At 41.6% G+C, this 26,725-nt stretch overlaps 1 protein-coding gene across 9 annotated transcripts in view; it reads left to right on the forward strand.

The window, feature by feature from the left end:
• The window catches only part of LOC132916420 (protein tweety), a 39,980-nt gene that overhangs the window by 10,096 nt on the left and 3,159 nt on the right, over positions 1-26,725 (forward strand). For 6 of the 9 annotated variants that reach the window (XM_060976410.1, XM_060976405.1, XM_060976412.1 and 3 more), the window contains exons 2-4: positions 15,461-15,669; positions 24,794-25,066; positions 26,385-26,719. In XM_060976410.1, coding sequence (XP_060832393.1) covers positions 15,532-15,669; positions 24,794-25,066; positions 26,385-26,719 — 746 coding nt within the window. In that variant the 5' untranslated portion in view covers positions 15,461-15,531. Of the gene's footprint in view, positions 1-12,576; positions 12,663-15,460; positions 15,670-24,793; positions 25,067-26,384; positions 26,720-26,725 lie in introns of all 9 variants that reach the window. The other 3 variants (XM_060976406.1, XM_060976409.1, XM_060976408.1) reach the window with 2 other exon arrangements.

The raw sequence follows: 26,725 nt of genomic DNA on the forward strand, positions 1-26,725 counted from the left end.
ATATACACGATACGTGAGTTCGTGGGTGTTCGTTGGAAGAAACATTAATAATTATAGCGCAAATAGTATTAATCGGTTGCTGTTTCCCAAGGATTGCCAAGCCTTGGTAGGAACTATTCGCAAACGTGGTCGACGCGTAAGATAGATAGAACGGAGGAGCTCGTTTATCTTTACCGGAGACGATCTTTTTAAATTTATGACGAGGAAAATTGCAAAATGGTCGCTTGGTAATGTATCAATGGCACCGATTGCCTATTTGGAATTTCATAAAACGCCTTTGGCATGATAAAGGGCACACTTTGGAACAGCCATGCATAGGAATTAAGGGAATGAAAAATGAAACTGCAACACATTTTATGTAATCCTCTTGTATCCTCGTAGGCACTCGATTTCCTTTGTCATTAAAATTTCAATTATATACTTTCTTCGACGCTGCATATTTCGACGAATATTTATTGTCGCTTTCTCTTCCCAACGATAGATATAATAATTAGACCGGATGTTAAACTGGATCGAGTAATAATTAATTAGCGTTATAATTGGAAGGTTTCTAGTATTCTAGCCTGCTTCGAGTAGAATTTGACACCAATGGACATCGATCTACATCGGATTAATCCATCGTTTCGGAATCCGCGATTTTCATCGATACTTGGTTCCAGGAACTGACTGGCATTCCCATCGACGAACTAGATTCGGTATTTGCATTCCGTAACCATTCCTTGGTCGACGTTATTGGTTCCTCGAAGCTCGACAGCAGAGTCAGGATAATACGAAGAACTGAAAGAGATCCTTAGCTGACTGATTCCTTCTCCGGAATGAAGTGCCTTTGAAGTGATTTAAAACAGTCAAGCTTCGTTCTTCCTTTCTACCTTCGGCTTCCACTTTCTTCTAGCCCCACTTTGTCAACGAGCTAGGAAAAATTAATGCCCTCGTAATACTTATGTTCATTCGGTATTAAAGGAAGCGTTATTAAATGAATTGTTGAATAACGATCACAATTCCTCAGATTTAAAGATATTCGCGGAGCGAAACGTGCACGTTCGGTGATTTCGCGTAACAGTCGTCATTAAGAAGAGATTAAGGATCCAAGTGACGAACATCGGCATTGGATAATTTTAATTAACCCTTTGCACTCGAGGATTTTTTCGGTTGGGCGTAGCAGCTGCTCCGAATGATTTAGCGTGTACGTGATGCGTGTCTTGCAACTAACGTAAAATGATTTTATATACAAATTAACTTACAAAAACATTATATTCTTTACATCTTTGAAATTATGATTTTACAATATTAATTTCTGTATTTTTTTGATAATTCATCTTTTGATAATAATATTTTTTATGATAATTCATAAAGCATTCACCAAGATGCATTCTTGAATATAATCGATCTCATTTTCCAGCAGTTCGAAATCAAGTTCATCTTCATTTCAGCTAATTTCACTTTCACGAAAACCATTTTTTGTGCGGTTCTAAACTATAATACTTTTGCCACGATCATCGAATCCGAACTAACGTTGGAGACGTTGTTAGAACCATAGTTTCGGAGGGATATTGGGTTAAATATTTTATCTGCATTTTAAAGTCTAACACTTTACACTTCCTAACAAAGAACACAAAGAGTTAAGGAACCAATTTACGAACCAATATCGCACTCTCATCAATCGGAGATGTCTAAATCCAGCATAAACAAGGATTGTCGCCTCTCTAGTGCAGAGGATTAAAACCGGTAAACATTACAAATAAACGTAAAAGTCAGAGTTCAGATGATTTCGATATTACGATTTTTTTGAATATTAAACATCACGTTAAAGGCCGAGAATTCTTTGTATTCGATGGACTAATCTAAGTAGTGATCTAAGAATCGAATCACGGTTAAATGGATAAAGATGTCGGCTAGAAACTATCGCTACCAATCTGAAACGAAACTGGAATCCCGGATTCCGGTTTCTGGGTTGGAAGGAATTACGTTATTTAGCGGTGAAATTTTTCTTGGCGTTGTTCAGGTTACGAGCACGCCGCGGCGCCAGAAGGAACGCGGAAAGGGGAGACGTTGAAAGAGGGCGACTCTCTTTCGCCGGGGAGCATCGACGTTTCGAATCTTTGTAACAGACGGCGGCTGCGGTTTAACTTTGTAACGCGGATAATAGCGTCGCGGCAAGTTTTCCTACCCTTCCCGCCGCCATTCTGTCCTCGTAATTTCGTTTCGCTGCAAGCGTACACTTTTATCAAGCGCCCTGTAGCTTATCGATGCACCTCCTCCGATAGCGTACATTTCCCTTTTGGGGTTTTCGTTCCGCGGAGACAAAAGGTGGATCGATCTACACGGCGAACAATCGCGTTCTAATAACGAGACACATTATATCCATATAATCCATTGTACGATGAATTGTTCATTTTAGAATTGTCGTTTCTCAAACTAATTCGTGACTAATTACAATAATTTTACGACGTCTGCAAAATATATCTTCGTGCTTGTAACACGAAGCTTCTATTTAATTGTACGAACGTAACAACGATGTCCGTGTCGTATTACGGCGCTTTATCGTTGCACCAGGTTTTCCCGTTTTCTTCTTTTCTCGACGGAGCTGAAGATTTCCAAGAGCGAACTTATCTCACGGAATACCACGAAACGTTATTACCTCGTGTAATTACCAAAATATCGTTACGATCAAACGTCACCGCACGAACCACGAACGAATCACGCTGCCCTAGACACGCGGATATCACGAGACGGTTTATCGCTACCTTAAAACTGTCAAAGTTCACGAAACCGCAACCAATTAATTCGAAAGCTCGAAAACTCGCATGTCACTGAACACGATCGTTCCGTAATAGCGTTCAGAATATCAATTTCGTATCGATTAATCGAGCCACGGAACCGATCAAGTAGCGAACGAAGAGCTGCGGCTAAGGATCGGGAATAGATTTCGATCGGTTGGATTCAACGGTTCGATAACGAAGCGAAATATCGAACTGGCAAGGCGTGGCATAAAGGAGCCCGCTGGAGTTAACCGCGAGAGCGCAGAAATCGATCGGCGGAAGTCGTTGCTTTCCATCTCTCTCTCCCTTTTTCGTCCACCCCGTTCACCCTCGGCATTTGCTCTTTCTCTCGCTCTTTCTCTCCTCGTATAGCTTCGCCGTTTCCTCTTCGACGTATTGCTGACATTGTTGTATCGGGTGACGTACACCGGTTCATCGTACGCCCAGAGACAGGAATTACTCGTCGCGATTCATTCAAAATCACCGGTTAACTGCTGCGATCCGGAAATACCCGCTTACGAAAAAGCCGACCTAGATACGCATCAAGGAAAATCATGATTTTTAAATCACCAGGAACGCACAATTCATCGAGGGCACACAAATGCGGCAACTTTCTTTTCTATCTCTTCTTTTCTTCTTTTTCTGTTTTCTTTCTTGTTTCTTTTTATGTTTTATATTTTGTTTTATTCCTCTTTTTTTTTCTTCTTCTTCTTTACAGCGATAGCTTCCTGCAGTTGATGGTGGCGTATCGCGTCGTGTCGATTCGATATTCCGCGTACCAGTGGTGGCTGAGGAATTGGGGCCACGAGCGAAAGAAAGATAACGAAGCCTGACCTATTTGACGCTTTCTTGCGCTCGACGCATTGGGAACGGTTTTTGAGGTACATGTCCCGTTTCTCTCGTTGTAACGTGTGTAGAAGACTTTATCAATTTCCGTAGAATGCGGTCTGGTTACGGGATGTGTAGGTCTCTTTGTGTTAAATACGTAAAAGTTACCGCTCGATGTATCTGCGCGATAATTTAGTAAATTGGCAATTTCTCAAGCACTTTGTTATCTTCGTTAGAGTCAAAGGTTTCCGGATTAACACGACCTATAATTAAACTATTAGAAGCGAGGTAAAGAGGAAGAAAATTACGTGGCAAAAGTGGTACGTTAAAATTCAGTAAACTGTCGAGGAAAATGTCCCGCATGATCTTTATCGCGATTTTGCAAACGTTTTACGACACCGACCAGTGGAAAGTGCAAGTACCCCCGTAATTCGAATTATCCGGGCCGGTTGAACGCGGTCGTTCGAAATTTGTCGTCCAGCCTTTTACCCTGATCCTCTTCCTCGTAGACTCGTAGTCGTCGACACTGTATCGAGCCCTGAATAGCCAGCTCGCCGTGCGCAGTAGTTTCCAACGTTTCAAGCTGTCGACAAGCTCCGAACCGAACGAACTTGCCCCGTAAAAAATGTTTTACCTCTCGAAATACAGGGGATGCAAATTTTTCCTCTCTTCCACGCCCGCTGCTTCTCGACTTTTTTCTGCTGCCGTATTTTAAAAGCTCTCTAACCTCCTCCCTCTCTTGGTGAAAGAGAAAAGGACGAAAGAAGAAAGGGGACAGAAAAGAGAAAAAGTGGCAGCGGAGCGCGGATGGTTCGTGCTTTTGGTCGTGCAACAGAATTCTGGCGATAGAATTTTACGCGGATCGCGAAAGATAGAAATTCGTCGCGTCGGAACAACACGGCGGTGACTAGCGTCACGCGATTCTTTTCGTCGTAAACGTGGCCGATCGTAAAAAACTGAGGATCATCCCTTAGAAAACTCTCGATGCAATTTTATCGCGAATAAAACATTTCTCCAAGAATAACGAAACGAGGGGAGAGGGTAGGAAATGGACAAGCTGAAGAAGAAAAACGCGATAATTCGGCGCGTCATCGTAAAGCGTATAGCTTCGCTCGTAAAAGTTGCCTATGTACGTCGAAGGGAACGTTGAAGGAAATCGTTGCTTTCGTTCGTGGAAAAGGTCCGGCGAGAGTCGCATTGCCTCGTAAAACGAAACTCCTGATAATCGGAAACTTTGAATGGAAAGCATGAATGAAGATGTACCGGGTACTCGCCTAGATACGGACAACATTTTTCCTTGTCGCGCGAAGGATTAACAGGCGAAAGAGAAGTTTGACTATTTGCAGACTGATCTTTATCGATGAGATTGTGTCGGAAATACTTGTCGCTGTTTGCTTCGGCTTGAATGATGCATACGCTTGTTGCTAGACAAACGAATGTACATGTATACCAACGTGTCTCAATCTGGCCGTGAAATTCCAGGTAGGAACGGTGACGTACATTACAACGTGTATTACGATATATCACGACAGTTACGTCACCGTGTTTCCATTGAAAAGTATAATCGCTGGAAATAAATCGAATCTAACATCGTTGGGCCGTGGCATTAGCAATCGCGTTTGCAATGAACTTGATTCGCAGTTGCTTTGCGCGAGGCCTATCAGGTTGAAACTTACGAGACGGTATAATTGCTTTTGGCGGAACAATATGTATGCTCATTGTGCCAGGTGTTTAGAGTTCTGGAGAAGCGCAAATAGAGATTGTCGTTGCGTCGATTAAACGTTTTCGTTGTAATTTATAGGGTGTGTCGCGTAACTCGATGATAAAGTATCTTGATGTCTGTTAAAATGATCTGAGGTGGTGTTAGATGTAAGTGCCCAAGAAATACTCTCGATGTTTAACAATATAATTTATTTAACAATCAACGATCCTCGCTTCTCGACTATGCTTGCTTTGCTGATACACTAGAGCCTTTACACCATTACGATATCTGTTAGCTTTTCCGGAACTAGAATTTTTCAGGATTCAATATATTTTCGATGTTAGTGAATGATTAGATTATTCGAGGACTTTCTTTTATATTTGTCCTAATATCGAAGACTCTTGCTATTTTTAGTTTGGTCTTCCTTGGTACGTAAATATCTGAAATATATAGCTGTGTCCTTTCGAACGACCTGATCTGATCTAATGCCATTAGGCCTCGCTTTTGAAAATTCTACTAGGCCAGATCTTGTGTACGCAGGTCATTTCAATGTACATTCTTCGTTGACCTATGGTATCTGTCAAATGAATCTTTAACAAACATCCAACGTCCGGAAATATTCAGCAACTTGAAATGCAATCAGTCGATCGACCAATGAGTAATCTGCCACGCCATAAACGATGATTCATAATTGCTTTTACCGCAATTGCTTCGCCATTGTATTCATCGCAAATACAATTAAATAAATTAGTCGAAACAACGGTATCGCGCCGTCGTTGCAAACAAATTAAATCTCACTCACCCATTTCTACGCACAGTGGCGATAGCCATAATTGCCATTGTTTATCTGTTAACGTTACTCGAATTGCCAATTCCTTGGGCATGACGATCTTTTCCTTAAACAAAGCCAATAATTTCTAAATGGAAAAGTTACTCGGTTATGATAGAACACGAAGAGTCGAAGAGGCGCTGCTCTAAAGTTTGAAATCTAAATCATCGCTACCGACAACTCGAGTTGCTCGTGAAACAAACAAAACACCTTACTCGCGACTTAATTAAACTTTTTCGTCAGATCCCGTCCGGAAGCGCGTTCGGCCGCTTCGCAGCTCGGCGTGTGCTCCCGTTAAAATTCAACGCGCGTTGCATGCATGATAACGAGCGATCAGCATCCGTCGGTTCAGCTTGGTAATTCATGCGCGCAAAACTTCTCCACGGAAATTTCAAATATCCGACGCTTGGTCTACGTCGCGACCGGTTGCAGCCATCTCTTCTCCAAAAGAAGGAAAAACAAAGGAAAAAAAGAAAGACAAAGGAAAAGAGCAAAAGAGAAAGGGCGAAGGGGAGGGAGGAAGTCGATTCGCCAAAGTTTTCTCATTGTCTCAGAGCGCGGAAAAGTTTCGTTGCAATTCCGTGGAAGATAACTATCGACAGCTCGTCGTACTTTGCCAGCTGCTCGCGCCCGCCATCGAGCTTCATTTGCAACGAGCTTTTAACGTTAATATCGTCCCACCTAGGTTCGTCGTTTTGGATAAAGAAAATACCGGGAACAGGTTGAACGTGTTCGTAAGCGATTTATAATCCACAGGCGTGATTTCCTTTTTATGCAGCCGCGATATTAAACGGCTGGAAAGCTTCTTGCGCAGCTTTTAAGCGACTCTGCAAGAACTTGAAAGTTTGTACTCAACTATAAAACGATATCGATGGAACCAGACCTGGATTAAGGTCGGTTTATAGATATCCGTTTAGAAATCTACGTCGCTTTCATTAGGATAGATAACATCGCGTGTAATTAAACGCGCTGCTTTATCTACGAAGCGAGACACGTATACGTTGATTAGACGACGAATTTTTATGCATTTATGGGAAATTTATGAACGCAAAAATGCAGAGAGTACGACAAAAAAAATATATATATATATATATATATATATATATATATATATATATAAAGTATTCAATGTAAAGTAGATAGAAAAATTGTTATGTCGATTTTTATCAGCAGATTCATTCGACGATGTTCGGACAGCCTTGCCAAGTTTCAAATTACATTTCCGTTTCGTTCCTGGTCTTCGAGAGTTTCCCTTTACTTAGAGTACTATTCAAAGGAAAGTTCTTCCTCGATCTGGGTCTGTATCCTCTGTTCCCAACTTGTACGAAGTATTCCTAGGCGACTCGGTAGGAGGTAATTTTCGCCGCTTACATTGCTCTAATTACCAACTTTTATTCCTACAACTCTGTTCCTTGGAGAACTCCTTCTCTCTTCGATTACTAAAATTTCTTCGATTCTATCGCGGATGATTTTCAGGCAATCTTTTGCGTACCCTACGGTCTTTGTTATCAACGAATTTGATAATTCGAGAGGAAGATAGGAAAATAAACGCGAAGAAGAAGCGAGGGAAACGGTTAAAGCCGGAGACTCGAGAAATATTCGAAGCAACGGTAATTTCAACAGGAAATATTCACGGAGCGGTAGCGCACTTTTATCATCGAACAAGCTGCGTTTTCCAACCCCATCGTCTCGTTGCAGAAGCGTCTCGTATCTAATAACTGTAATTTACTTAGCCAAGAATCGACGTTTAATTACGACTACTTTCAGGAAACGTTTTCAATCGTCCGTATATCTATGATATTCCACGGAGAAGTAGAAATTGCACGAATTCCAAGTACGATCGTTACTACGAGGCTACATTAATAGATAAGAGACGAGTAGATAAGCTTTATATCACGTGCACCGTTATCTTCTATAGTTAACGAGCTAGAAAAAACGAAAGAAGGAGGAAAGATACAAATTATCGTCGATGAGACAGATCGGTCGGATCGTTGTTCGAATTTGTAAATTCTTAAGAAATAAAATCTCTGACGTCGTGGAGATTTTCTGGATCGTTGGCGAGGTTTGTCTCGTGGAGGAACGCTCGGAAATAATTTGAAATTTCGGAGGAAGAATCGTGGCTAGCCGATGATCACTACGGAAATTACACAGAGGAAATAATTACTCGCACCGCTCGTCGTTTTGATTTTACACGCGCTTCTGTGAACACTGCAATTATCATCGTTCGTATATACAACGACCGTAGGAAACAGAAATCAGCGCCAGACTGTTTAAATAATTACGTGGTCTCGATAAATCATCGAGACGTCGCGTGAAATCGTTGATGACCGCGATCTCTATATCGTCTAGTCATTGCCCATCGTTTGGACAATTTCTGTATTTCCTATCAAGTAATTCGATGAGAATTACGTGTAAAATTTACCAAAAATTTAAGCAAACATCTACTAGAGACTTTTGGCAATAATATAAAATCATCGAGTCGAAGATCAGTGGGATAACGTTTGCATCAAGACAATTAATATTGAATAGACTCCGATTAACATTGAATCGGCAGCCATACGTATGTGGTTTGCGGATAAATTCTTTCTTTGGCTTTTAGCTGAGAAATGTATACGAAGATTGCAAGAATGAAAAATTCATTGTCTCATAAGAGCATAGGTATCGCATATAATTGATCTATTGGGTTGGTAACTAAGTGATTGCGGATTTTATTTTGCGTTGCGGATTAGGCGGTGTTGAAGTGGTCGCCACTTCTAAGAAAGCTCTACATCTGGTCTTTAGTTTTCTCAAGCACCGAAGCCATCGACAGCGCATAGACAAAAGACTGCGTCGAAGGCAAATCATATTCGGTACACATGCAACGTTGGCTTCAGCGTTTTTCAGTCATAGGGTAACACTGCTAGCGTGTGGATCTGGACCAGCTCATATTGTATTCCAAACTCTGTACTTACACTTTACATCATTGATTAATATTCATAATATAAATATATATACAATTTACAATTTATCCACGCGTTCCTTTGTATTCACATACATCCAATAACCTTAACAAGTAGCATTGACAAAATCCACGATCACTTAGTTGTCAACCCAATATGTTGAGCAACGTTGCTGATATTTCAGTCGACGTTTAACTTGCAACATTCTCTTACGTAATAATTAATCAGTTTTTTGTAATAAGAGCTGGAGTAGTATCGTGTATTTTATTTATCGGAATAATCACGATTTTTACCGTGAATCGTTGCGACGCATGGAAAGTGACATAGGAAGATCCCAAGAATGTCACGTGTAACAACACGAAGCGTAGTAAAAAGCATGCTCTGATAAGATAAATTTGATAACTATGAAATCGTTGACCGTGCGTATTACCGGGCAAATAGAAAATTCAAGTCGTACCTCGTGTTCAACTTTTATTCTAAATCTCCCGAACTCTTGGTACGAAATTCGATCGCACAGTTACGATGATATTCGTTTGTCGTAGTCACGCTCTGTCATCTCGATCGATCTAAATTTAAAGCGTTACACAGATCATCATTGAACGCAATTGAAAACAATTGAAATCCTCTAAACGAGACATTAAAGTCCTCCGACAACGAAACTAAAAGTATCTGCAAACCGTTTTGTCCATGCTGCTTTATCGTTATTTTCATTTTCTCTAAACGGTGGCGAATTACAGCGAAGGAAGTAGATCGTCAATGTCCACAAGGGAATCGTTCCAATAACATAATTGTCCCTCCTCTGCCACTCCATTATTTTCTTTAACGTCCAGCAAATGGCTTCTATCTCTGTATAAGGACCAGTTGTATTGTCATTATAATCAATACGTACATTGTAATCAATTTGTCATGGATTACTGTTATTTGAACTAAGTACGCGGGATAGAATTTTCCCACCAAGTCATCCAACATGTACATATCGCTTCAGCGTCGAGCCCTTTTCACTTGGCTCGAGCTTGGATTTGAAAATCGAATTCTTGCTCCATCTATTTTCGTCTACCTGAAACGCACATCCAGAACGTGCATCGTCTACGACATAAAAATTTCCTTTCCGTAAGTGATTACGTACCATATTCTGTACAAATATCCTCGAACTCGAGATCGCACAATTCTCATAACAGCTCAGCTTTTTTAAATTCGTTCTGTCAGACATCCCGCATGGACGTGTCCATATCGTTCAAACTCGAAGACAGTTAACAGGGATCAAAACGAAAGGTCGGTACCAACATCGCCATCCTCGCTTCCGCGAGGGCGGACTCGTTTCGGACGCGATTATTTGCCACAAGCAGTAGCCGTAGAGGAAGGAAGTACGAATTCTCGGGGCTGACTGGCGGAACCGTAACACGGTAGTCTAGTCTCTGACGCGTGGACACACAAACGATGATGTGTGACTCTTTCGTGGGCCGGTTTGAAACACGGCTCGTAAATGTTAATCACCGTTATACTCGGTGAGCCTAATCCAGGCTGGTTGTACACCGCGTTGGCTTCCCTCCCAGCGGAGCCGAGGTGATTCCTGCAACAATTTCGGGCTTGTTTGTTAATGCAGCGTGTACACGAGCGAACGGTTCCCTGCACTACGATGTATTTAACCTTCGTTGCTGTTGCAATGAAAGATGCAGGTGGAAGCAGCGCGTGGAAAGTTAGAACCCACGTTTCTCTGACCCGCGAGCTATTTGTCGAGAACGCTATACAATTGCTCATGAGAGTATTTCAACGCTTGCTATAAAAACTACGCATATATTACGCGTGTTACGTGAAACGTCTTGGAGATTTGTTAGCGCTGCGATATCGCTGAAGTTTGAAGATTCCTTTATATTCAATATGAAACTTGGATTCGATCATAGAACCGATAGGTGATGATAGTCGATGATGTTATTTGCAATCGAATCGCAGAATTGTAATTATTGACAGAGAGACGTTGCTTAATCTGTCCTTTGAGTTAGGCTTAGGCACGTGTAGCATCTTGAGAGCTAAGTACCGCGCTTGACAATATTTGTCGAGGTGTTTCGCGTTAATCAGTCTCTGCAAATATCTTGAAAATTCGATATGATACGAGACACGCGTTTCGCCATGTTTATATCGCGAGAAATGTTATTTCCTATGAATCAGGCAAATTACGAAAGATGCGTGCGAAGTATATTAATGATACCTTAAATTGTATTAGTGGACGACATCGAGGTTATTCCAGATCAATCAAACGTACATGCGTTTCCAACATCTAATTTGATCACCATATGCATTACATTTACGCGATACGATTCTACTTCCGATCGGAATTCTCTCCCTCTCTCTCGCTCTCGTGAAATACCGCAAATAAAAACTAACCACTCTTAAAGCGTCGAATCCTTCTGTTATCTATCAAAGCACAGCGCGATTGTAATTCAAGTGGAACACTCCGTACATTGTATTATATAAATTTAAAAATTCTCCACGATTTTGAACACGTCTCGTTTATCTGAATATCTGCAACGTAATCGACGCTCTCGTCATACAAAAGCTATGCACGTGGATCTGCACGGAAATCCCTCGATCTCGTTCGCCGGAATGACCTTGTGGACATGCTCACGGATCGCACTGCTCGATGGAATCTGTTGAAATAATTACGCAGCATGGCAAAGCAGAGATGCTCGCACGAATAGTTTCGCAAAGTTATTCAAACAGCGTGCCGCGATCTTGGCGGAATGCACGGCCACCTGAGAACGAGTGCACTTGTTCCCGCGATGCAACCTCTGATGGATCCGAAGAATTTCATGCTCGAGCAGCTGGATGCCTTTGTGGCGTATGGGAACCACGAAAGAGCAACGTCACAATAAGAAATGCAATTGCCACGGTAGCTCGCCACTCTTTCCTCCTTTAATTCCAACGAATCCGCCTGCGAGCTACACCGTGTCCATTGATTCTGACGTTGTCAGAGATTTTTCGAACGTGATTTAAGATTTATAGCGGGTGTCAATTATCGAGCATGTTCGTTAAGAATGAAAAACTTTCATGAAACTTTGGAATGGAAGCATAGGTGCGGTTAGAGTAAAGAGAAATGATTTTGAAATATTTATCAAAGTTTGAGACGGAGTTGAGCGAAAAAAGAAGATTCGCGAGATTCCTTGCGACCGGAGTAATTTTAAAATCTGGTTTAAGCGAAGGTAGAAAGAAAGGTCGTGGAGGAATAATTTATGTGGCTGAACCCACTAACCGAATCGTCGACGATGCAAACTAAATTTCACCCTCGAATATCTTTCGCTCGAATTTTCATCGAATAAAGTTTCAAGCCTTTGACGTTTAACCAACGATTCTACAATTAGTAGAAACGTTAAGAAGTTTATGCAATAACAAAACATTACCGGAAGTTCTTCGAACTTTTTCGGAGCCTAGAAAGTAAAAAATTAAGCTCGTATATATATGGGAACTATTCGCTTAGATCGCTCTACTTTCGTCTGAGGATTTTTTTTTTTTTTTTTTTTACAGGAACATTACAGCGCTTGCATAAGGTTCCTTGCATTTTCTACCATTAAATATTCTATGGAATAAGTCCACCATAAGCTTGTAGGCAGGTAATGCATTAGATATCACTAGCCGACTCAACTATTATCCTTAATCCCATGTGGGACCATGTATACCTGAACCGTTGCAAACCACGTTACAACCTGATATTTACAAGTCTGCCTGACGAATGAAATATTCAAATCTAAATTCGCGAACACGCGGAATTATCTCGTAGTATTACGATATAAGCCTCTAAAACATCAAAATAACACGATGGAAACGTTCGAATGGTCGAAATTGTGCCCGCAGAAGTAACCAGGTGTAACGTAGTTTAAAGCCGGCATGTGGCAGCCGGTCTTTTCCCACGGTGTTCACGGCAGCCCGAGGAAGTTCAAGAATGGACTGGACCATCGTACTTCCCTTTGCTCCACCTCCGTCGTTTTTTTCACCTATTTTGTTCGAGAGACCCGCTCTTCTACGGTCATGCGTTTATAATTCCGACGACGACGACAAAGAACTAACTGGGAATGCAAAGCAAGAACCCTCGTTTCTGAGCGTTTTCGTGGTCACAGGATAACGATACCTTTGAATCGACGATTTTGCAAACACTTTTTAACGTATAGATGCTATCTGTCCTGAGATTCTCTTGTAAGAAGAGATCGTTGTTTTGTCCTGTGAAAACTTTACGTTTGTTTATGGCAAATCGTTTTAACGTTATACATCGTACGTAATTTGATCACTGTATCGCGAATAAAATTGCAAATAAAAGGAGTTGGACGTGTGTCGTTCCAAGTTAAAGAAGTTGAGTTTAAAAAATACAGGAAATGGATGAGAGTGGAAACATTGGAGACTTGTTATATTTCAGAAAGCAAATATCACTGAAACAAGGAAAAGAAAAGACGGTGAAAGTAGGAAGAGATCGACACAATCGATGACGGCGTGCAACAGAGGAAGGGGATCAATTTATGTCGTGAACAGGATATCGAGTAGATTCTAGTTCGACTCGGATCCATGGAAGATTCTAATTTTAAACAACACGTTCGACTCGACTGTTGCGATATCTCTAGCCTCCTATGAATCTCGCAGTATACATGAAAAAAAAGACAAACTTTCTCTATTTTAAACGATCGCCTCCTGTTACATTTCACTGGAACGAGAAAAAAGCAGAGAGGATACATCTAGGAAGATCGCAATCGACGATGTCGTGCAGCTGAAGCTTCTACTTGCAGCTGGTTAACCTGTATATCAGATTCTACCGGAAATCATCAATTTTCTACGACGCTAAATGTATTAATATTCTGCTTGCTGCTTGGATTCAGAACGAAATCTCCTAAATTTTATATATATACATATATAATATATAAATGTATATTATATATATTAATTAATAATATTATATATATATTTATTTATTTATATTTATATAAAAATATTTATATTATATACAGAAAGCATTATACATAGGAGGATATCGGATCCGTAAAGAAGATTCGTTTGTGTCCACGCATTCATCTCAATTGCAAAATTCCAGAGGATATCGTTTCGAACCGGGAAAATGATATTTCGTAGTCTGCCGGTCAGATTCGGCGGGTATAGAGGCTATTATACATGGGTGTGGCTGTCGAAATAGGGGTGGAATGGAGGAATAGAACCCGTAGCGGTTTATGTAAATCAAATGCTACGCATAGGGATGCCGTCTAATCAAAGATTTCTCCTCTACCCTACTTCCAGTTCGCTGAAATTCAATCTCTTGAGCTTACATTGTGTCTTTGTTTCGTCTTCCTTCGGTTAAAACTGTCATAATGTATTTATGCGGGTATTCTAATTGTCCTAGCCCGTCTACGTACCACGGTATTCCGTAGTTACGACAGATAATTTTGTACCTTTGATAATTTCAGTTTAACAGAATTTTAATTCAACCGGTTTAAATGCGAAAACCTGAATCTACAACTGAAGAGCTTTGAAAGTTCCTAACCACTTCCACTGCGAGAAAGTTTCATAGCTCAAGTTACTCGAAATCCTTCCGAAATAATCGCAAGGAATAGCGAATCGATAATTATCTTAAAAGACGATAACACAAATAGAACAATGAGGAACAAGCGAAGGAAGAAGTGCACAGCGAAAGGAGCATAAACACAACAAAGGAACAAAAGACGAAACTAATATAGGGAGACCGATGTCCGATGAAGCTTCGGTCCTATTCGTGGACCTATTCGAACATAGCTGCCGGAGGGTAATAGTTCGTTAAAAAGAATCTCGAGATGCTTCCGGAAGAGGCACGTGTTCTTGTCGGGTATCGTCGTCGACGAGAGCGGAACGGAGCAGCTGGCACAGATTTCATTAATTAAGCGCTCGTTGCTTCCACAACGGCGCTTCGAGCGTAATTGAATCAGTCCTGGCAAAGCGTTTCGGAGAAGTGACAAAGACTGAGCGGTCGAGAAAGAGAAAGAGAGCACATCATCGGACAGTGCGACGTATCTAACAAAGATTAAACTGCGTCAAGATCGGCCGATTCGACTTGAAACTAAATGGTATCCGGATCGTATTGGATCCACCTTTTTGCGCGGTGGTTACCGGTTTAATTGCACGTTAAATCGGATAATCGGTTCGCGTCAAATATAACAGCATTAGTCGGGCGTCGATTTCCCTGATCGATTCGCCGATCCGCCTCTTCTTCCTCATAGGACCTTTAATTTTCCCTCTATCACCGAATCAATTTCTACAATATTTTCCGTATACATGTGTTAGTTTAACGTTAGATTGCTTCGACAGTTTCAATTTCGATTAAACTTAAAAATATTGGAATACGAAAAGAGGCAAGGAAGCCAGAAGCAGTTCTTAACCCGCTGACTCTTTGGTGTTACAGCTCTCGTAGCATGTCTTGACGAGTAGGAGAGGCTCTTCAACGGGGTTTTCGGCAGACAAGGGTTCTCCAAAATGGCGGGCGGTCAGCAGCTTCCCGAACAGTACACGGTACCGCAGCTCGCTAGGGTCTTCCACAGCCTGCCGCACCTCAACGTCTCTCTCCACTCGGTCAATAACACCTTTAATCCACATTCCGAAATCTATCTCGAGGTAAGCGCAAATCTGTCTCCTCTGCTGTTTCTTAAATTTTTTAAATCTCGTCAATTCCTCGACGATCAGAAGCAATGCGCGAATCGTGTCCACGCCACCGGTAAGTTTCGGCTGGGTCAGCGGAATAAATGGCGTATCGCGCGATTAACAGAGCCGCGATATCAATCCACCGGCTCTGCTCTCTAGTTACGTCAATATATGAAAGCAATCCAGTCTCGATTCCGTTTTGGCCAACGTACAGAGAGCATTCCCGTCGATTTCGAGCAAAACGTTTCTCGATGCTTTCCCCGCCCCAAAGAAATGAGAGATTCTTTGGCAATGCTCCGTGAACCGAGCATTCGTCGAGATAGTTACAAGCGTTGAAGCCGCTTCTGAAACGAATCAAAAAGTTGTTTGGTTAAATTTGAATCTTTTGGAGATGTGGTGGTTCGATGGAATTCGTCGTACATTAGTACAATTTTTATTAAATTTAATATTAATATTTTAATATCGATATATGTGTAATACAATATATATAAAGTAAAAGCAGAATATCCTATCTGAATCAGATTATCGTTCGATTCGAAGCATAAGCTATGATCGGAAGTCTTATTTGCAGTTTCAGAGAAACATCAAAATTGATTGCGGAACGTTAAATTTTTTGTTACATGAAAAAAATCATCTTGTAATTCGTGGTTCCAGTTAGCACGTTAATTAGAGTAATCGTTTCATAGGACGTTTTAAAAGCTATTTGACTTCGAAAATTGGGTGCCGAACACGTTGTGCGTGAAATAACCGTGAAATCGTCGAGCTCGACGAATCTTATTAATTCTCTCGTTTTGTACCATTTACTCTGGAAATTAATTACCGCGTATAAAATCTGTGGAGCTGTATAAAATAACTAGTGGAGAAACATATTACATCTCGTTCAATTCGAAAGCGACCGCGACTATCCGTAAAAATGTTTCCTTGAATCGCGCTAATTAACAGAGGCTGCGCAACCCTCTAGTCGGAGCAAGATGAAATTACACGATGTTCCAGTCCCATCGGACGTTCGAATCCTCGTTTTTCCACTTATTTTCTTTGCCCCTCTCCCTCGTATTTTATTGACCATCGCCACACGTCCGTTGACGACAATGAATTACCTCGCGTTCCCGTATCTTCCGACGAAACCCTATACGAATGTACAATAATGACGTGTTAACCGACTGGCATTCTTTTTCGTCAAACCCGCCGCGCTACCTGGACCTAGTCGCGTGCCGCTCGTTTCAAATCTGAAATCTTCACCGTTCATCGTTTGTCCGCGTGTTATTCTCGAACTGACGCAAACGTGTTCGTGAAACGTGATCGTATCGCGATAGTTTGCGAATAAAATGTTAACGACGTGCACGTACAATATTAGCAAACTGTTTATTGGTGAGTACGCCTCATAAAAACCGTTCGAGAGGATGGAATATCTCGATTGACAGGCGTCACTTTTTCCGCGAACGTTCGACGAAAGCGGGAAAAATGACGGTGACCTACCCCGAAGAAAACAAGTATCTCAGATGCCACGAGTCAGTTCCTCGGTACGCTCTTTTTTATTCGGGCGAAGTGTTTCCAGTTTCTTGTCCCATCCAGACGGATGGTTGCCCAAAAGGCAGCTGTATCGAGGAAAGAATCACGCGGTTCGGCGTAATAAAGTGGAAGAGAAAGAGAAAGAAAGGTGAAGGAAAGAAGAGACAGGACACGGCCGTGATGAGAAGCGAAGAGGAAAAGGACGAAGAGAAACGCAGCTGGATGCCACGAGTGCACGAGAATCCAAGCTGTGTGTAACTGGAAAGCACAATGGCCGGGAAAGCTCAAACAATGCACAAAGGCTTTCGTATAATACGCCTGGGGCAACGTGTGGGCTTTAACGGGCTCGAAACGTCAGACCGCTAACTAGCGATGGGCTCAAGACACTTCCAGTCGCTTCGAATAGTATCTTCAGTCAGTCATATGATATTTCCGAGTTAACGGTTACCGAATTAGCCTGTTATCGTTTCGTCTTCGTGATCCTTCAGAGGTTTCCACAATTAGATGTGAAACTAACGCGAACATTGATCGTTCGTTTCACGTGCCTCATCACTGTTATCCTGTATCTTAATTGTTAAAAATAATATCAATAATTTCGAGATTTCTAAGGTCTTCGAAAATGAATCGAACCGTTACTTCGCTTAAACTAAAAACACGAAAAAGCAACGAAAACCAATGTAAATTACAAAATTTTTTATCGATGTTCATTGGGAGATACTTGAAACTACGTGGCATTCAAATTTCAATCAGTCAACGTACGATTATATTTCCATATATTAATAGAATATCGTAGAAGAATAATCCTGCACTTTTATCCCGATAGAAGTTACCGAACGTAGTAGAACAACATCGATATTTCACGTTTCGGTACGAGCCTTTCCCCATCGCTGCTTACGCGGTATTCTCTCCCTCTACCACAGCAACCTCTTGCCCCGTACTCCAAAAGCATCGGGTTCTCGTGGCTCTCGACAAGAAGTACGATCGCCTGGTGCAACGTCTTTCGTTGCAGATGTCGAGGGCATGGGCAACATATTACCACGGGATCAGGACGGATATCTCGTTGCGTTTGAACAATTCGATTGTCGCTCGTTTTCGAGATTTCTTGGGAAAGAGGTGCGTGCAACGGTGCTCACCTACATTGATCCTTTTTCCTGTAATCGACGAAACGAACGCTGGCCGTCCAATTATCGTACCGGCAGGTGCCGAATAACGAGAGCAACAGGAGGAAGTAGCACGTGTTTTGACAACGTTCATATCGTACGAGTGCTCGCAATCGAATTGTGAAATTTGTATAATTTTCAATTTCGATTTGGGGTCAAGCTTTACGAGTGTGAATATTTGTGCCAAGTAATTATTTGTTTGCGCGTTGCGTCAACGACGTACATAAACCTTGACTGCAATATAAATGTACGATCGCTTTTAATCTTTTCTTTCTTTTTTCTTGTTTTAATTTCACGAAATCGTTGAAAGAAGGTCGAAGGAACAAGAATGTGTAACGACCCCGATAAATTCGCGAATAACAAGCATTTGCCGGTTAATGAGCACATCCATATCGATACCGATCGTGGATTACGCTTTCATTACCGCATACAGAGCGTTTCCTGTTTCCTGTTCCAGTTTCTCATCAATCATATTTCTTGTTCATGCGTTTTCAATCATTGTAGATTACAGAGGAAACGGTTTCCCTCGCGTCGTTGTTTCTCGTATCCAGCTTTCCTTCGCTTCCTCTTTTGTCTGCCATTTTTCTTTACCCCCTCCCTCCTACACCCTGCCTGTCCTTCCACTACTTCGTTGCTGCTTTTTCTGCTTCAGTCAACCGATGGATATTTCATTTTTCCCTTTCTTTCAGACTGTTTAACGTTTTCTTTCTACTCCTTCGTAAGTTCCATTAACGTGCCGTTTTATGCGCTATTTCCGCCATTTTCTGCCTTTGAATCGAAACAGATGGAATTACCTTGAGCGTATAACGGAATTAAATAATACAGATATTCCGCTTTTCATAATATTCCTTCCCAGTATCGTCTGTTCTGTATCAAGTTATACGCTATATACCTGAATGAACGTTCGAACGTCTTTAAATTGGCATAATATCGACGGATCGCTCGAAATCGTTCAACGATCGTACGAACCGTCAGAAACGAAAAGTCAAAAAGAGGAAGAAAAGAGAGGAAGGTAAATAGCGTCATAACGTGAAACGTTCACGCTGGCCTGGTTTATCGTGGTATATCGGTGACATCGAAAGCGTGCGAAATTTAGCTGGTATGCACACGCAGACACGTTACTCTCGCATGCGTCGTCGGTAGGGTAGTCAGCGAAGGAGAAGCCTCGAGGAAACGCCTGTCTGAGCACCCTCGACGCAACACGAGCTCTGGTAATTGGGTCCCCGGCTATTGTTCCTGCTGCTTGAAAATATTTCACGAAGCTCCCGTTGCAACGGCACCGCCGTGCCGGGTAATTAAATCCTGAGATGGCGTTTTGTCGTATCTTTCATCGTTTGTTTTCTAACCTCCAATTCGACTGTTCATTAACGATCTCTCTCTCTCTCTCTCTCTCTCTCTCTCTCTCTCTATTTTGCTGCACCCTACCTTTCACCTCTGTCTTCTTCATTTTCGTACAAATCGGTTTGTAGAAATTACCGTTTCATTACGCAAATTTTCTTTCGTCGCATCTTGTTAAATTGCCGTGTTAAATAGACAATTTCCATAATGTTTGAAGTTGAAAAAAGAAAGGAGAAAGAAAGAACTGACGACCTCTGGTACCGAAGTGCGTGACTGCCTTAAAGAAGGTCACTGTACTTTAGTTAAGAGGATTTTTGTTCCAAAGGTATCTCACGTACTTACAAACGCCTTGAAAGAAATCGGAAAAAGCCCGGGTACGACGACCCTGCTGGTAACCCTCTCTCGTTCATTCTATTTTCAGATTAGCATAACAAGCAGATAATATGACACAACTTAATTATACTGTCGTAATTTAAAGAATTACCATACCGTAGACATTTAAGCCAATATGCGTGCAAATAGGGATATTATCGATCGAGATTAACGATGAAAGGTATCTTAATTAATTTCACGTACGTCCATCTCCTCGTAACGAGTCATCTACTTTTTATACATACAGTAACGAAACCGTGTCATTCTCAATGTCCACGTTTGACAATTAAAATGTTCCATACCCTGTCCCATGTATTTAGTAAAATTACATAATATTCACTGCGCAATTATTTCCCTCCCTTGATAGAAAGTCATTTTCCGTGTACAGAAAATTCGTTCCGATGGATTAACTATCGTAAATAGCGTTTTATGTAACGCAAAGTACTTAGGCGATTTAATCGAAGTATCGAATATTTCAAAATAGCCGAAAGTATTCAGAGATTTACACATCATGTGCTTCGATTGATAAAATCAGGGAAACAATTCAAATCAACCAGCGATTTTTGCCAACAAATTTTTCGAACGTTTCCGAGAATAGATGAAGTTGTGATTGCCCTCTCAACAAGAGAAGCCTCTCGGCACTGCAAAGAGCTTGTTTAATCTGGCACAAACGCCGCGGACTTTTCTGATTAAAGTCGATTTACAACAAACGTTCCTGCTAATTCCACTGAACGTTGTTCGGGGCGGGCTCCTACTCTCTTTCCCTCTTCGTCAGTCACTCGAATAAATGCGTCCGAGTTCTTTACGCGTCGACGTTCTGCCACGGACACAACGAAAAGAGAAGGAAAGGAAGTAGAACGTTTCTACGATTCGTCGACTACGAACGTGGTGGCTACGTGGTGTAAACGTGAAGAGGAACACGATGTCGCACGTGTTACGTTGCGACACAGAACAAACGAAATGGTGTCAAAAAATACAGTCGAGATCCTTTTAACTTACGAACTCCATCATTCAGATTCGAAGAGAGTTTTGTAATGTGACGATATAAAAGAACGGAGTATGCTAACAGGACAAAAGAAACAACGCGTTTTCCGAACGATGCAAGAAAAGAGGGCGGTGAAGCCCGTATTTACTCTTTCAGAGGTTCGCGAGTCTCGAAAGAGAATTCATTTGCGATTTTATGTGCTACCTTCCTAGACAACCGGGTCCCATGAAGTTCGAGCACGCCCTTTCCGCACGTCCCTTCTTTTCTCTCTCTCTCTCTTTCTCTCTCTCAAGTGCACTTCCGGATTTATTCCAGAGCTTCTGTCGCACTAGGTGCAACGACCGTCTTCAGTTCGTGTTCCGTAAACTGTAAACAGAGGCTCGCTGTCTAGACGCAATTCAGGTCTCGAAATTCGGTCACTCTTTTTATCTCTATCTTTGATTATCAAGCTTCAAACGAGAATAATTAATACAGTAAAAGATTCATACTATCTCTGACGTTTTCACATTTTCTGTAGCTGCAACATAGAAAATGCTCCAGGATTTGCAACGCAACCAAACAAATCGTTTCCAAACCAACTTCGTAGCTTTTCTGAAGTTTTGATTTTCGGAAAGTTTGCCTAGAAAATGATCTAGGTGGATGATGTCAAGAAATCGCATTAGCATAGGAAAACTACGTGCGTTCGATTCTTCCGATCATAGAGCAACCGTACGTGCGAAATTCAGTTCGACGCGCAACGTGGTTTGTTTGGAAGAAAAGCGTATCCGTTGCCGGCTGGGAAATGCGCCAGTGAAAGAAAGATTTTCCATAAATTCACACGTCTCTCTGTATCATTCGTCTTCAACTATTCGAAACTGTCGCTGAAGTTCTCGACAAAAGTGAAGAACAGATATCTCCCTGGCTAGCATCGTGGTTCGCGATCATTTTCTTTTCCTTGTCTCCAACTTGGCGACACATATCTGCTTTTTCTTTGCGAATCGGTTGTGCTACTCGGTATCTCGGTATCGTTGCTGGATGACTCGGTTTCTCTGCCACCGATCATCGTTCGACGATTTCTAGATTTTAAGATATTTTACGGGTTTCCGTAACCAGTTAGCTGTTGCGACTTCTTTGAAAAGTGTGTACCTAAAATGTGTCGCGAAAAGTAAGCGATGACGAGTATACTCGTCAAACACAGAGTATATGTGATTGTTGTAATATAGAATTAAGGTGTAATGAAATGACTGTTTTATTTTCCTTACGCAAGACGAGTAAACTCGCGTCGCAACACAAAATATCGCCATTTCTTCGTGACGAGTATACTCGTCAAAAACAACTAACCGATTGAGCATGTTCTTCTTTCTCTTATACGGTACGAGGTAATGAAATAGTTTTTTGTCAGAGGAATTCCATTTCTAAATTTGGAAAAAATGTAAAACATCAAATTGGTGATGTCTTGGTTATAAATTTTCAAACTATTGTACTCGGTTTTGCTTTGTTCACGTCGCTTCAGCAATTACTTTCCAAAAGCATTGTTCAAAACAGCCGAAATGGACGTAGCATCTAGCTGTTTTCAATATTCATGACACGTTTTGAAATATGTAACAGTCGCAATCGTGTTGTTCAGTCTAGAGGACATTTGTACCAATTAAATAAATTATACTTCAGTTTGTTATTAACCGACCGGTGTAATAAACTGACAAACTGACTGAAATTAAAATTTGTCTCTCGTTTTAATTTCATTATTGTCCTTACATTCGAACCGCTTTAAAAGACTCTAAACTCTGCTACGTTTTTTTGTGCGAAAGTTAATATCCCTGCAAATTAAAATTTTGCCGTTATCGCTGTTTGTTACACGTGGAAACATAGAGAGGATCGGCTTCCGCGAAAAATCACAGGCATCGAGAATTATAGGCGAAGTTTATCGATGTCGCGTAAATAATGAAATGCAATATGTACATACACCGGTCGATGTAGCGGGTTTTACGGGGTGGCACGCGAGCCGCGAGGGTGGTTGACCCCACGGTGGCGTGCAGGCCTTTGAGTAACACGACAGAAAAATCAAATCTTTCGCGAGTCACAGCAACGACGACCGCGCGATACACCTTTCAAGCGTACTAAGTTTCCTCGCTAAACAGAATATGCGATAGCACTCTCTGCCACGCGTTAATCCACCCTCTGCCAAACCAGATGGATTAATGGAATAACGACGATAAAAGTTATTACACAGCTGATGACGACGACACGATTTATCTTTGTTGGATCACGGTGTCGATATAGTTCACGTGAAAAAATTCAATTGGCCATCGCCATTAAAAAATAATTTCAGTCGTGAAATTCGGTTATTCCGTAATAATCTCGTCTGTGCTCTTTCGATCCTAGATTTTTGAATCCTATTATATCTCACAGAAGCCACTTCGATCAATTCCATAAATCGAAAAGCAAAGAAAGACGACGATGTTGGAAACATTTTGCTAATTTGCCTTACCGTTACTTTACTGTTACTCGTGTCATCTTACAGCGAGTGACCCCGTGGTAATAAATAAAAATGAAATTGACCAATCTGGCTCCTTAGAGGTTCGTATTGCGTATAAAGAAAAATCAATGGCTAAAGAAATGAAATTTCAAATAGCAAATATCCATCCGTCTGTCGATAAAACACATTTACGAGGACAAATTCTTACGAGGGAAGTTTCCGCAGTGTCAATAACGATAACAAATACAGCAACTTGTAGCGACGATTTCGAAAACTTTTCAATCTGCTCTCGTAATGCCTAAGATACTGGCGGCAATCGACGATCGGCGATCGGCGATCGGCGAGCATTCTGGAGCACGTGAATTCACTATGATTCACTCGGCGTGAGTCACTGTACGGCGGGCGACGATCTTCGCGAGACAGGCGGATCACCTTTCGACATCCTTGCAGGCAGTTAATTAGCGCGAACAAGAGCAACAAGCGTGTTCTATAGCGACGTTCGCTAATAATATGCTCCGATCGAGCGTAACCGGTGGTCCCGATTAGCGCACGCATCCGTCGGCGATCGGCCGCGATTCGGTTCAACGTTCGCGTTATCGGGCCGGGAAATTAAGAGAACGTCGAGTCTAGTCGCGGATGTCCGCGTGGTTACTAGAAATACTCGTTCGCGTCGCATTTCTTTTAGATTGTCGTCGTGTGTGACGTTCGTGCTCTGCGTGGTGATACCTCGTGCTCCACGATATCGAGACGGTTATTGCAATTTTTATGCGCTCAGGAAGTCGAGTTTTAAGCTTAATTAACGGTACTGGTCGCGTGAGCGGCAGCTACGAATAATCATTAATTAGAAAGTAGCTGGGAAGCTTCTCTGATCTCTCTCACTCTCTCTCTCTCTCTCTCTCTCTCTCTCTCTCTATCTATCTATCTATCTCTATCTCTATCTCTCTCTCTCTCTCTCTCCCGCTTCTCTTTCTTTCTCTTTCGCTCTCTGGTAAGGAGTCATTAGCGCTCGCAGGAAATTTTGGAAAAAGAAAAACGAAAGACACGAAAGAAAACGGAGCATCCCGGCGATGGTTTTAGATTTAATTAAACCTCGAGATTTCCGGCTACGCCGAAAGAAACACTACTCGAACGTTAATTGCCAGAAAAATAAGGCGAATGCAAAGGGTGGTGCGGGGGGAGGAAAAACGGAAACGATGAAGATGAGATAAAGAGGTGGTATACGCGAATGGTTTTATTAAAGATGCACAGCGATAACTAACGTTTAACTTTAATTAACAGAGTCTCGGGATACTTGGAAGTATCCCTGCAGCCTGGTTAATCCTGACGTTGCTGGTGCTCCTGGTTTACCTGGTAACGAGATGCTGCGACCGGAAGCCGCGCCCCAGGAGGTCGATAACCCTGCTGAAGTGTTCGTTGGCCATCCTGGCGTTGCTTTGCAGCGGAGCTGTTGCCGTCGGCCTCTACGGTAACGACGACGTACACAACGGTTTGATGCAATTGGTGGCCGCCGCAAAGAACGTCGATGGTATTCTCATGGGTGTACGGAATCAGGTTGGTCTGCCACCACGAGATACGTCTGTCTGACACGGACTCTCAAACGTCCTTCTGCCCGATTCTAATTAGATACGCTCCAATGATGATATCGTTATTTGCCTCGTTCGAATTACGTAAACACATATATCGATTCAAATGATAATCGATGCTTCGAAATCAATGGCGAACTTGGAAGAACAAATTATGGATGTTTAAGATAGCGATAGTTTGTGTTGTGCAATGAAATAATTAATCGGAGTAGATTTGTTGCTTCTTTCGAAATTCAATTCGTTGGTTGGTGTTTTACTCGAACTATGCACTATTTTTATCTTTTTTTATCGTATTTATAAATTAAATTAATTCATTTGGAGAAAACGTTGTTTTTAGAGAAAGATAAAGGAAACGAAGAATGTTATCTTACTACATAATGCAAGAAAGATCTTTTCTACTATTTCTGCTCTCCACTGACGTTCAACGACTGCAAACCTTCGTTCCGTTCATCTCCAGTAGTCACTTCTCGAAGGAAACGTCTCGTCCACTTCACTTTCTTATTACTACTTGTTCGTTCGTACATTCATGTTTACACTTTAACCGAAAAAGTAGAGCTGCAACTCGTTCATAATTAGTTCACGGTCTTTTCTTCTTTTCCTTTTTCTTTTTTTTTTTTTTTACATTTAAATGTTCCTTGATTAGCGCTTTTAATTCGGGTCAAGAATAGCGAGGAGTTTGCGGACAACCGTAATGGAAATAAACCTGAAAGAAGAGAGACCCGTCTCGTGATAAATAATCCGATTTCCAGCCACCAAGGAGATTCCATTTTTTAATTAAAGATCTTTATCTGACGGACTTAATTTAACCGAATCGCCGTAAACTGGATTAACTTCGTTTTTAAAGAATTTGGCAAGTGAATTATCACTCGTGTCTTAGAACTAGTGATTACTTCAATTATTTCCGCGGTAAAGGAAGAAAACATTTTTTTTTATCAGTTTTGCAATTATAGCATAGCGCGATTTTATTAGACATTCGCAGGATCGAGCACGATAAAGGTGTAAGACGATCAACGGTGCCATTTTTCGTGCAATAGCGCTCTACGTTCATTATTATAAAAAACTTCAACGCTATAATAAATTCATTTAGTCTGAATAGACGATTAAATTCAAATTTTCAAAATCTTAACTTATGCCAATGTGATTGCCACGCGAGAGGATAAAGTTTATTTGTCACCTTTATGCTCGCTTCATTCTCACAAATTACCCTATTAAATATGGCTATCCCGTTAACACTGCGAGTATTATCTTGGCGGTTGAAATCACTTAAAAGGTATTTGCTTTTTAAGACCGACACCATCGAGACGACATTGAGGAAAAAGGTGCAGCTACAGTTGACTGCCTTGGGAGACGATTTCGATGCCCCCGTCAGCAATAAAACCATGCTCGGTCTGCTGTTGGCCGCTCTGCAAAGCATGAAGCAAAACACGAACATCGCCGTGAACCGGAGCTTCGAAATTCGAAAACCGTTGAGCGGAATCAGCTTGGCTGGCGCGATCGGGATGGGAGAGAAGATAGAGCAATTAAGGTGGCCCGTCACCATGGCCGTTCTCAGCGCGCTACTCGTCCTCTGTGTGGTGCTGATCGTTGGAGTTGCGCGACATTCCAGATGCGTTCTCATAACGTACGT

The sequence above is a fragment of the Bombus pascuorum genome, chromosome 2, assembly GCF_905332965.1.
Source record: "Bombus pascuorum chromosome 2, iyBomPasc1.1, whole genome shotgun sequence".
Lineage (NCBI taxonomy): Eukaryota > Metazoa > Arthropoda > Insecta > Hymenoptera > Apidae > Bombus > Bombus pascuorum.